This window comes from Pongo abelii, chromosome 18, assembly GCF_028885655.2.
Source record: "Pongo abelii isolate AG06213 chromosome 18, NHGRI_mPonAbe1-v2.0_pri, whole genome shotgun sequence".
Lineage (NCBI taxonomy): Eukaryota > Metazoa > Chordata > Mammalia > Primates > Hominidae > Pongo > Pongo abelii.
Genome location: NC_072003.2, coordinates 77,836,764 through 77,849,980, shown reverse-complemented (window position 1 = coordinate 77,849,980; position 13,217 = coordinate 77,836,764). Strand labels below are relative to the sequence as shown.

Sequence of the window (13,217 nt, the reverse complement as noted above, 5' to 3'; positions counted from 1 at the left end):
AGGCCCCTTGCACGTTATTTTTTTTTCTAGCTACTCTGCTAAGAGTGTAACCTCCCCCTACCAAACACACACCAAGTAAATATGAAAGAGAAATCTCCCTAACACGTATTAAATCCAGCCTCACCCAGCAAGGCCTTTGTCTTTTCGGAGTATTTCTCTCTAGACAAATAGTTGTTTATCCAACTCTAGAAACAAATATGCTGAAAATACGATGAAATTTTCAAATGTCTTTTTCAGTCAATTGAATATTCTCCTAATGGCAATAGGAAAAAAGTGCCATCTGATGTTTTAATTGAAATTTTAACCAAAAGAGGCATGGCCAGATTTCTAATATGCTCTAACTACAATTCTTCCCTTTCCACAATTACACAGCTAATGTCTGCATCGAATTCCCTAATTTCTCATTATAAAACAATTGGATTTCATCTCGCAGGCTTTAATTGCATTGTTTCTCCTGCTAGAATAACTGCACATTCTTCTTGGTAAGATGTTGAAGTTGTTGAATTACAAATCAATAAAGGTCATGCCATTCAGATTTCATCAATTATTATTCCATCTCTAAGCAAAATCAATGAGGAGCTTGAAGTATAGTCGTAAAAACAGTCTTCGTTGCTCTAGACAGTCCTTCTAAACAGTCCCCCACAATCATAGGCAAACAAAAAAGACCTGGAAAAATCAAGTGAGCCAAGCTGAGTCCACCCACATGTCTCAAGTACGACTAATGAAAATTACTTTCAGAATGAGAGCTTTGGGGGAATATTAGCTGGTATGAGAAAGGGGATAAGTGAACAAATATGCAATTCAAACCCACCGATGGGACTCTGAGGAGACCACAATGACACGGGCAGGAGCTGAGTGGCACAAAACATCCTGGAGGAGCTGGACAAGGTAGAAGTGCCCCAGATGATTCACTTGAAAGGTGGTCTCCAGGCCGTCTTTGGTGAGACTCCAGGGTAGAGCAAAAGTTGCTGCGTTGCACACAAGCACATGAAGAGGCCTGAAAAATAAAATATTCCACGTGATGTGGACATAAACACTACAACCAAGGATAATCAATGCTCCTTCAGGAATGAGAAATTCTTTCTCCGTCTTCTAGATTCCCACCATTTGGAAATAGGATACCCTAGAATTCACAAGGCTTTGAGTGGGCAACTGTCCTCCGTTGCTGAGGATGAGAGGTTTATTAGGATACAGAACTTTCAGTGTGAAAATCAGGACAGTGGCAGGCAATCCAGGAAGAGTTGTCACCCTAGTTGGAACTCAGGTTCAACCACCTGATTAATTCTGTCTTTCTTAATTCATCCAAGTCTCACTTTGTCTGTAAATCCAAAGAGCCCTTAAAATAGTTACGAGTGATAAAGGAGAAATTATGCTGTTAAAAAGGCTGCCACAGGGCCAAGTGTGGGGACTCACGCCTGTAATCCCACCACTTCGGGAGGCCGAGGCAGGTGGATCATCTGATGTCAGGAGTTTGAGACCAGCCTGACCAACATGGTGAAACCCCATCTCTATCAAAACACACAAAAAAATTAGCCAGGTGTTGTGGTGTATGTCTGTAATCCCAATTACTCAGGAGGCTAAGGCCAGAGAATCAGTTGAACCCGGGAGGCAGAGGTTGCAGTGAGCCGAGATCATGCCACTGCACTCCAGCCTGACCGACAGAGCAAGACTCTATCTCCAAAAAAAAAAAAAGAAAAGAAAAGAAAAAACCAAAGAAAAAGAAAAAACAAAACAACTGACACAGGACCCAGCACTTGCTAGGTGCTAATCAAACACAGCAAGGGGGTAAACGCTCTGTCTAAAGAGAAGGGCACATGTTGTTTAAGGATACAGAATTTCTTGTGGAGATCAGATTAAATGAACACTTTATATAAAGAAGCCTAAAGATATGTAAGTAGAAGCCTGTCATAATATTCTCCCTTATTTTGTGTATGTGTGTATATATATATATATATATATATATATATTTTTTTTTTTTTTTTTTTTTTTTGAAAAGATCTTACTCTGTCGTCCAGGCTGGAGTGCAGTGGTGTGGTCATAACTCACTGCAGTCTCAAACTCCTAGGCTCAGACGATCCTTCCACCTTACCTCCCAAGTAACTGGGACTACAGGGGCACACCACCATGCATGGCTATTTTATTTCTTATTTTTTATTTTTGTAGAGATGGGCTCCCCCTATGTTGCACAAGGTGGTCTTGAGTTCCTGGTCTCAAGCAATCCTCCTGCCTAGGCCTCACAAACATAATAAAATTGTTAACAATACAAGTAAGCCTTTCACGTGAATCAAAAAGCTAAATTCTCAGAAAGTAATTGTGGCCGGGCGCGGTGGCTCACGCCTGTAATCCCAGCACTTTGGGAGGCCAAGGCGTGCGGATCACGAGGTCAGGAGATCGAGACCATCCTGGCTAACACGGTGCAACCCCGTCTCTACTAAAAATACAAAAAATTAGCTGGGCGCTGTGGCGGGCGCCTGTAGTCCAAGCTACTCGGGAGGCTGAGGCAGGAGAATGGCGTGAACCCGGGAAGCAGAGCTTGCAGTGAGCCGAGATAGCGCCACTGCACTCCAGCCTGGGCAAAAGAGTGAAACTCCGTCTCAAAAAAAAAAAAAGAAAGAAAGAAAGTAACTGTATACTTGTGAAAAATCATACTGTACCAATAGAACTATACAACAAAATATATACAAGGCTATCCACAGTGTTTGTGACAAACTAAAACAGCAAATTAGAAGTAAACTAAATATACCATTGAGGAATTATTACATTTAGAATATATCCATATGATAGAATACTATGCAGCCATTAAAATCATAAACAAATCTACTGACCTTATAAAACATTTATGTTATAAAATAAAATTTAGTGTATTTTATTATCAGACACAGACACACACAGAAACAGAGAAAGAGAAAGACAGAGATAGAAAAGTTATGAAAGATATATAAAAATAAGGGTGGGTTCAGTGGCTCACGCCTGTAATCTCAGCACTTTGGGAGGCTGACGCAGGCAAATCATGAGGTCAGAAGTTCAAGACCAGCCTGACCAACATGGTGAGACCCCGTCTCTACTAAAAATACAAAAATTAGCCCAGCGTGGTGGCACACGCCTGTAATCCCAGCTACTCAGGAGGCTAAGGCAGGAGAATCGTTTGAACCCAGGAGGCAGAGGTTGTAGTGAGCCAAGATCACACCTCTGCACTCCAGCCTGGGCAACAGAGAGAGACTCCATCTCAAAGAAAAAAAAAAATATATATATATATACACACACACATATACATGTAAAAAAATAGGAGGCTGGGCACAGCGGCTCACCTCTGAAATTCCAGCACTTTGGGAGGCTAAGGCAGGATAATCACTTGAGCCCAGTATTCAAAACCAGCCTGAGCAACACAGCAAGACCCCATCTGAACAACAACCACCCGAAAGTGAGCCAGGTGTGGTGGTGTGTGCCTGTAGTCCCAGCTACTTGAGAGGCTGAGATAGGAGGAATACTTGAGCCCAGGAGTTCGAGGCTGCATTGAGCTATGATCATACCACTGCATGCATCAGAGCAAGACTCTGTTTCCAAATCGAAAAAAAGAAAGACAGTCTTCACATCGCAGCCTAAGAGTTACAAGTTTTTAAAAAACAAACATTGGCATGCAATAAAGGGAAACATAAAAATCTTTAAAGAAATTAAAATATTCTGCTCTCTAAAAAAGTGAAACAAAAGTGACGAATATATGCAATCATATAGAGGCCCCATATTTTTACTATATAAAGTTCTTACAAATCTATGCGACAAACACATATCTTCTTAAGAGTCTAACAGTAACAGTCATTAGAAATTTTATAAAGCCAGATTACAAATAACCAGTGCAATACTTAACATGTCCAACTACACTAGTAGTAAATATTAAAATATTTCCTATCAAATTAGCATATTTATTCATACTATTATATTTGTATTATCTTGTATAAAGTTGGTGGGAATATATATTCCTGCACCCTGGATATTAAGTTGAAAACATCTATCATGAGAATTGAAAGATTCACATTATTTCACCATGTAATCCTGTTTCCAAGCAGTAAAGCATGTATGTAGCAGGGGCAGCAGAAATGGCACAGTTAATACCACTAGGGAGAAGTATTTTATCATTGATAATGTTTAGAATTGTCAGCACATGATTGGAAAAAGCAGATCAAGTTTTAGTCAGCTTTACTGTTGTTTTTCCATTCTATACAAAATGCTTCCCCATTTTACCTGCACGTGGGCCAGACCATTCCCACAGCTACCTCCCATCCTTTTCATACGCCACTGCTTTATAGTCGGTTGAATGGTAGGAATCTGTGAGTTGAATGGTACCTCCCACCCCATTGCTTCCATAGCGAATTGAATGGTAGGGATCTGTCAGTGTGACCTTATTTGGAACAAGGGTCTTTGCCAGTGTGATTAAGTCCCACATCTTAAAATGAGATCATCTTGGATTAAGGTGGGCCTTAAATCCAATGACAGGACTATCCTTACAAAAGAGAAGGGGAAAAGGAACACCCACAGAGAAGGAGATGGAAAGACAGAGGCAGAGATTACACCGACTTAGATAAAAGCCAAGAAATTCCAAGGATGGCTGGCAGTCAGGGGAAGCTAGGAGAAAGGCATGGAACAGGAGCTCCTTCAAGCCTCCAGAAGGAGCCAACGCTGCAGACCACTTGATTTCAGATGTTTGGTCTCTGAAACTGTAAGAGACTAAAATTCTGTTGTTTTGAGGCACTCAATCTGTGGTAATTTGTTATAATAGCTTTAGAAAACTAATATAGCTTCCAAGATTATTTCCTAATATTCAAAATTCGTATAAAAGTTTATGCCCAAGAATCCATGATGACATGTCAACTAAAATTATAAAATTACATATGAACTAGAAGCAATCTAACATCCAACGACAGAGGAGTGGATAAATAATGATTAAGCCAGAGGTTCCCAAACTTTCTCAATTTAATTGAAAAAGCAGGAAATTAAATTTAATATGTGTGATTCATACCCCATACCCCACCAAAAGATTTCCAGATATACAGTCAGGATTACTTTATTTCCTATTTCCTGTTTATGGTTTTTGGTATGTTCCAACTTTTCTACAATAAGCATAAACTAATTAAAGAACTTTACTGAAATATAATTCACATACCATAAAATCTACCTATGTACACTGTACAACTGCTTTAGTATACTCAGATAGTTGTACAACCATAACTACATTCTAATTTTATAGCACTTTTTTAACTCAAAAAACAAAAACAAAAAAAACCATTAGCAATCACTAGCCACCCTCTACCTACCTACACTCTTATCCCCAAAACACCATCAGTGTACTTTCTGTCCTATAGATTCACCTATTCTGGACATTGTATATACTAAATGGAGCCATACAATACGTAGTCTTTCGTGACTGACTTCTGTCCCTTGGCATGATGTTTGCAGGGTTCATCCATGTTGTAGCATATATCAGTAATTCATTTCTTTTTAATGGGCAAATAATATTCCATTATATGAATATACCACGCTTTGTTTATCCATTCACCAATGGTGGATATTTGGATTGTTTCCATTTATTGGCTATTAGGAATATCACTACTATGTACATTCATTTGTAAGATGCTATGGAAATGCATGTTTTCATTTCTCTTAAGGATACATCTAGGAGTAGGATTGCTGGGTCATATGGTAACTCAATGTTTAACTTTTCGAAGAATGGCCAAACTGTTTCCCAGTGTGGCCGTACAATTTTACATTTCCACCAGGACTGTATTTGAACTTTCATCTCTCCATGTCTTAGTAAGTATTTTGTTATCTGACTTTTTTATTTTAGCCATCCTAGTAAGAAGTGGAATCTCATTGTGGCTTTCATTTGCATTTCCCTAATGACTAATGACGTTGAACATCTTTTATGTATTCATTGGCAATTTGTGTATCATATTTGGAGGAATATCTATTTAGATTTTATGCTCATTTTTTAACTGAGTTTTTATTATTGAATTGTAAAAGTTATTTATTCTAGATACAAAGCCCTTATTTGATATTTAATTTGTAAGTATTTCCCCCATTCTGTAGGTCATCTGTACACTTTCTTGACGGTATCATTTGCAGCACAAACTTTTCATTCTGGATCATTCTGGATATCTTTTTCTTTTGTCACTTGTGCTGTCGGGGTTGTATCTAAGAAATCATTGTCTAAGCCAACATCACAAAAATATACTCCTACGTTTGCTTCTAAAAGTTGTATAGTTTTAGCTCTTACATTTAAGTCTCTGACCCTTTTTTTTTTTTTGCTATTTTTTTCTGTGTAGTTTATGCAAGTGTGATCTAACCTCATTCTTTTGCAGCATCATTGTTGAAAAGACTAGTTTGAATTGTCTTGGCATCCTTGCTGAAAATCAATTCACAACATACATGGATTCATTTCTGGACTCTCAAGTCTATTTTATTATCTATAGATCTATTCTTATGCCAATATGACACTGTCTTTATTACTAAGGATTTATAGAAAGTTTTGAATTGAGAAATGGAAGCCCTCCAATGCTCTTCTTTTTGAAGCTTGTTTTGGTTATTCAGGTTCCTTTGCATTCATATACAAAATGTAGGATCAGCTTTTCAATTTCTGCAAAAAAGTCAACTGAAATTTTAATAGAGATTGCACTAAATTTGTAGATAATTTGGAGAGTTTGGTCAGCTATACAATATTAAATCTTCTGATACATGAACATGGGATGCCTTCATTGCTAGTATATAGAAATACAATTGACTTATGCATATTAAACTTTTATCCTACTTTTATCCTGGCTGAACTTGTTAGTTTTAATATTTTTTAAGTACATTTCTAGGATTTTCTACAGATAAAGTGATTTCATTTGCAAATAAAGATAGTTTTACTTCTTTTCAATCTGGATCTTTTTTTTCATTCTTTTGCTTTTTTGTTTTTTGCCCAATTGCCCCAGCTAGGATTTCTAGTAGAATATTAAATTAAAGTGCTGAGAATGAATATCCTTGTCTTATTTCTTGATCTTAAGGGGACGGTACTCAATCTTTCAGCATTAAGTATGATGTCATTTGTGGGTTTTTTGCAGATGCCCTTTAGTGAGTTGAGAAAGTGCCACTTTGTTCCAAGTTTACTAAAAGTTTTCATCACGAAAGAGTGCTGGACCTTTTTAAAACGTGTTTTTATGTATGTATTGAGAGGATCTTTTATTCTACTATTATGGTATATTATATTGACTGATTTTTTAATATAAAACCAACCTTGAATTCCTTGGATAAATTCCACTTAGTCATAATGTACAATCCTTTTTGTATGTGGCTGCATTTGGCTTGCTAGCATTTTGTACAAAATTGTTGCATCTCTATTCATAAGTGAAAGTGATCTAAAGTTTCCTTTTCTTGTGATATCTTTGGTTCTGTTGTCAGAGTAATAGTGGCTTCACAGAGTCAGTTGGAAAGTGTTTCCTCCTCTTCTGTGTTTTTAAAAGAGTTTGTGCAGAATTGTTATTTATTTATTTATTTATTTTTTATGAGATGGAGTCTCACTCTGTCGCCTGCCCAGGCTGGAGTACAGTAGCGCAATCTCGGCTCACTGCAAGCTCTGCCTCCCGGGTTCATGCCATTCTCCTGCCTCAGCCTCCCAAGTAGCTGGGCCTACAGGTGCCCGCCACCACGCACCACTAATCTTGTTTTTGTATTTTTAGTAGAGACGGGGTTTCACCGTGGTAGCCAGGATGGTCTTGACCTCCTGACCTCGTGATCCATCCACCTCGGCCTCCCAAAGTGTTGGGATTACAGGCGTGAGCCACTGTTCCCGGCCGGTATTAATTCTCTAAGTGCTTGCTGGAAAGCACTCATTAATTTTTTAACTAGAAAAACTTATTTAATCACTGTTGTTGTTTGAAGTAGTCATGCAAATCTTATTATCACTGGGTAATCTGGATCTCATTAAGGAATAATTCATTCTGTTGCCTCATCTGTTTTCCCACCCATCCCTTACCTAAAACCTGAAAAGTCATGGTGTGGTTGGGGTCAGCTGTAGTTATTTGAGAACACCTGTTTTCCACATATGGTGCCCACTACAGTTGTCAATACACAGTCCCTCAATAGCCCAGCTACTCTCTGAAGAGATAGGCACAAATGCTTTGAAGCACCGAGCCTACCTGTAACACTCTTTAGACTCTGCTTCAAATCAAAGCAGAATCTACTAATTTGTAGCAGGGATAATTCATATATTGTAGTAAGACAGTACCGTTGCTAAAAACCTTGCGGGGAAGAGGGAAAGATGGGCAAAGTGAAGAGAGACTTACATTTGAGCTCCTTTCAGGTTGTATCTGAAATATTTCGATCACTTTTCCAGGGCTGTTTTTTGAGTACTAACTATGGGATAGGCACTTTTTAAGAGCTTTTTGTATTTAAGAACCTTAGGTGACATATATTATGATTGCCACTTACAGACAGAAATGAAGTGTCAGAAATAGCTAACATAGGCCAGGTATGGTGGCTCATGCCTGCAATCTCAGCACGTTGGGAGACCAAGACAGGAGCATCTTTTGGGCTCAGGGGTTCAAGACCAACCTGAACAACATAGCAAGACCTCATCTCCACAAAAAATTAAAAACTCAAAACTAAAAAGAAAAAAATAAAAATAGCCAGTGGCATGCACCTGTAGTCTCAGCTACTTGGGAAGCTGAGGTAGGAGGACCTCTTGAACCTGGGAGGTTGTGCCTGCAGTGAGCTGTAATCACCCCACTGCTCTCCAGCCTGGGCAACTGAGGAAGAGCAACACCCTGTCTCAAAAAGAAAAAACAGCTAATAGAAAGAAGCAAACACACACACAAAAAGGGTCACCTGACTTCAAGGCTATTGCACAATACCTTCTGTCTTACATAATCTCCCTGGAATGGACAGAGCCAAGTTCTTAGAGAAACTGTAGCTCAGCCATGTTATTCTCCTTATCTGACTCATGGCCAGTTAGTTCGCCCCTGTGAACCTGTGTCCTCTCCTGTAAACTAAATAAACTCCTCCCATGGTTGTGAGGAGTAAAGCCCCAGTATCTTGCTGGCCTGCCAGGTTAGGTAATTGTTATTTCCTTTGTCTCTTTATCCTTCACTTTTATCCACAAGACAACATTAAATTCCTCAAAGATCGTTTCTGCAGTGTTTACCTAACTTTAAGACAGGCCTGGACATGGGGAATTTTAACTTCATACTTCTAAATAACAACAATGTCTCTTCTAGTTACCTTTATTCTTGCCTGTACATTTTCTCAAGAAAATGCAAACCTCAGCAAACCAAGGAACGTGCTACCAAAGACTTAGGCCTGGAGGCAAGAACCCACAGAGGACCTGGGAAAACCCTTTCCTCTCTCACCAAATTTTAATACCCTTCATTAATGTTAATTGCACAACACCAGAGGCAAAATATGTATCCTGTACCTAAAACTTGTCACCTCTATTAATTAAAAACAGGCTTATGGAATATGAAAACTATAAAGTGCTTGACTTTGTTTTCATTGTAAAGACACTTAATTGGCTTGTACAAAAGGAAAAGAATTACTTTTGCCTCACTTTAATGAGGTTTTCATTATTCAAATGGCACATTTTGCTCTGTTTTGACTAAAAGCCATTGCAATTCAAAAGGCTCTGAGATGAATATTTACAGACTATCAAAAGGAAAAGTTCAAACTATAAAGACAGAATGGAAACAAAAATAGTATCCTTCCAAAAACTGATGTTACTAGTCAGCATTTTAAGGGGCTGATTATTCTTTTTCTTCTTGGGTGGATTCTCATCTGTGAGTGGTGATTAAGGGCAGAAAACGTTGTCCTCCTTGTTTAGAGCCTGAGATTCCAATGGAGGGCAGCATGCAGGTTCTCCATAGCTCTCATCTGCCCACAGATAAAGCCCCTCCACCTCTCTGATGAGTGGCCCCATGGCATTCTCTGTGTCTGCTGACTGTGGGGATGGTATTTACAAACCAGCAACCCCTTCAACTAGAGCCAATGCATTCCTTCTGGGCCAGAGGACATCCCCTCAGTAGTTAAGGTGGTAGTGGTGGGGGCGGGGGTTGTCATCAATGAGAGTGACAATGGGCCAAGATTCCTCATGACAGAGCCAGGCTTTCTGGCAAGAGTGGACTTTGGTGGCACTTCCTACTGCAAAGGGACCAGCTCCTTCCCTTTTTTAACCCCTCAAGATCCCTACCACTGACTACCCCGTCTCTTTCTAGCATTTTCTATCTTTCTGAAACCCCCTGTGTGAAATAATAACTGAGGAAATTAAATCTAACCTAACAGACTCCATCTTGTCCTTCGTCTCACAGGTTTGTCAGAAGCATTCAAACCAGAGTGACTCCATTTTGAATAGGGGCTGGGTAAGATAAGATTGAGACCTACTGGGCTGCATTCCCAGGAGGTTAGGCATTCTAAGTTACGGGATAACATAGGAGGTCGGCACAAGATACAGGTCATAAAGACTTTGCTAATAAAACAGGTTGCAGTAAAGAAGCCGGCCAAAACCCACCAAAACAAATACGGCAACGACCTTTGGTCATCCTTACTGCTCATTATACACTAATATGAATCCATTAGCATTCTGAGAGACACTCCCACCAGCACCATGACAGTGTACACATGCCATGGCAACATCAAGAAGTTACCCTATAGGGTCTAAAAAGGGGAAGAACCCTCACTTCCGGGAACTGCCTACCCCTTTCCCTGAAAATTCATGAGTAATCTACCCCTGTTTATAGTTACATATAATATATATTATATATACAATATTGTATTATAATTATATATAATATTAAAATATATTATAGCTAATCAATAATTAACTGTAAATATCCTTAGTCCAACAGCCAAAGTTGCTGCTCTGCCTATGGAATAGCCATTCTTTTATTTCTTTACTTTCTTAATAAAATTACTTTTATTTTATGGACTCACCCCAAATTCTTTCTTGCCCAAGATCCAAGAACTCTCTCTTGGGGTCTGGATTGGGACCCGTTTCCGGTAACTGGTTAGCTGTCTTTGGTCATTCCTGGGCATGGGCCAAACTAACTTTGGGAGAAATTTCGTTTATAGTTTAAATAACAGCTTTCCCCCAAAACTAAACTGTTCCTATACAATGAATGAAAGGCTACCACTTTAGGATAAGAGAGGCTTCAGTTTTAAATAATTACCAGCCATTATTCCAGAGGTCACAAGATTTGAAACTTTCTGAATTATTCCTGCAGATAACATCACTGTTGTAGAACCTAAGATTGGTTTTTGAGATATCTTTTCATATTTTTGCATTTTTTTAAATTTTTTTTTTTAAGACAGTTTCACTCTGCATTGCAGGCTGCAGTGCAGTGGCGCAATTGGCTCACTGCAATCTCCACCTCCCGGGTTTAAGTGATTCTCATGCCTCAACCTCCTGAGTAGCTGGGATTACAGGTGCACACCACCATGCCCAGCTAATTTTTGTATTTTTAGTAGATGCAGGGTTTCACCACGTTGGCCAGGCTGGTCTTGAACTCCTGACCTCAAGTGATCTGCCCACCTCTGTTACATGTGTCCATGGGAAGTGACTACCAAACAGGCTTTGTGTGAGCAATAAAGCTTTTTAATCACCTGGGTGCAGGCAGACTGAGTTTGAAAAAGGGGTCAGCAAAGGGAAATAGGGGTAGGGCAGTTTTATTAGGATTTGGGTGGGTAGTGGAAAATTACAGTTAAAGGGGGTTTTCTCTTGCAGGCAGGGGTGGGGGTCACAAGGTGCTCAGTGGGGGAGCTCCTGAGACTCACTGTCCAGGAGAAGGAATGTCACAAGATCAACTGATCAGTTAGGGTGGGGCAGGAACAAATCACACTGATGGAATGTCATCACATAAGGCAAGAACTGGCTATTTCACTTCTTTTGTGGTTTTTCAATTGCTTCAGGCCATCTGGATGTATATGTGCAGGTCACAGGGGTTAGGACGGCTCAGCTTGGGCTCAGAGGCCTGACAACCTCAGCCTCCCAAAGTACTGGGATTACAGGGGTATGCCATTGCACCAGCCAGATTATTGCATTTCTGACAACAGGGTGGCCCCACGCAGACCTGCCAACCAGTCCCGTGGCCCCCACCCAGGAACTGAGTCAGCACAGGAGGGCACCTTGAATTCCCTGTGATTTCATCGTCAAGCCAACCAATCAGTGTCAGGCCTCTGAGCCCAAGCTAAGCCATCATATCCCCAGTGACCTGCATGTATACATCCAGATGGCCTGAAGCAACTGAAGATCCACAAAAGAAGTGAAAATAGCCTTAACTGATGACATCCCACCGTTGTGATATTTCTGTCCCACCCTAACTGATCAAGGTACTTTGTAATCTCCCCCACCCTTAAGAAGGTTCTTTGTAATTCTCCCCACCCTTGAGAACATACTTTGTGAGATCCACCCCCTGCCCGAAAAACATTGCTCCTAACTCTACCACCTATCCCAAAACCTGTAAGAACTAATGATAATCCCCCATCACCCTTTGCTGACTCCTTTTTCGGACTCAGCCCACCTGCACCCAGGTGAAATAAACAGCTTTGCTGTTCACACAAACCCTGTTTGGCGGTCTCTTCAAACGGACACGTGAGACAATCAGCACTCTGGGATCACTCACTGGCTCCCTATCCACCAAATTTTTCCTTAAAGACTCCGATCCCTGAATTCTCGGGGAGACTGATTTGAGTAATAAAACTCCAGTTTCCCATACAGCTGGCTCTGTGTGGATTAAACTCTTTCTCTATTTGCAGTACCCCTGTCTTGATAAATCAGCTCTGTCTAGCCAGCAGGAAAGGCGAACCCATTATGCGGTTACATTTTCCTCTCCACTGGCTCATTCTTGCTGCACGTCAGCTCAATCAGATCTTTCTGACCATCAGGTAAGGAAAAATCAGAACAGAAGGAAAGAAACGCAGAAAACAAACAGGGTGAAAAAGACAAGGGCTGGAAAGAGAAAAAAGGACATTCACTTGACCTAGGTAGGTTGCACTAGCCTCTCTCTTCCCATTTATGGTCTATAGTTTTGAAATATTCATCTCCGTTCAGTCTCCTTCCCTGCCCCAAATGTACTTCTCATCATCAGCTGAATGAATTCCATTCTATCACCATCCAGAACCTCTCGAAACTGCCTGGAGAGGAGTGGCTTCTCAATCAATAAACCCAGCAACCTCCTCTCTGCTAAGACTAGACTGCCCTG

The 13,217-nt window shown here is 40.2% G+C and overlaps 1 protein-coding gene across 5 annotated transcripts in view; it reads right to left on the bottom strand.

The window, feature by feature from the left end:
- Positions 1–13,217, bottom strand: part of WWOX (WW domain containing oxidoreductase) — a 1,117,686-nt gene that overhangs the window by 786,429 nt on the left and 318,040 nt on the right. For all 5 annotated transcript variants that reach the window (XM_054533076.1, XM_054533075.2, XM_054533077.2 and 2 more), the window contains 1 exon segment: positions 812–997. In XM_054533076.1, the coding sequence (XP_054389051.1) occupies positions 812–997 (186 nt within the window).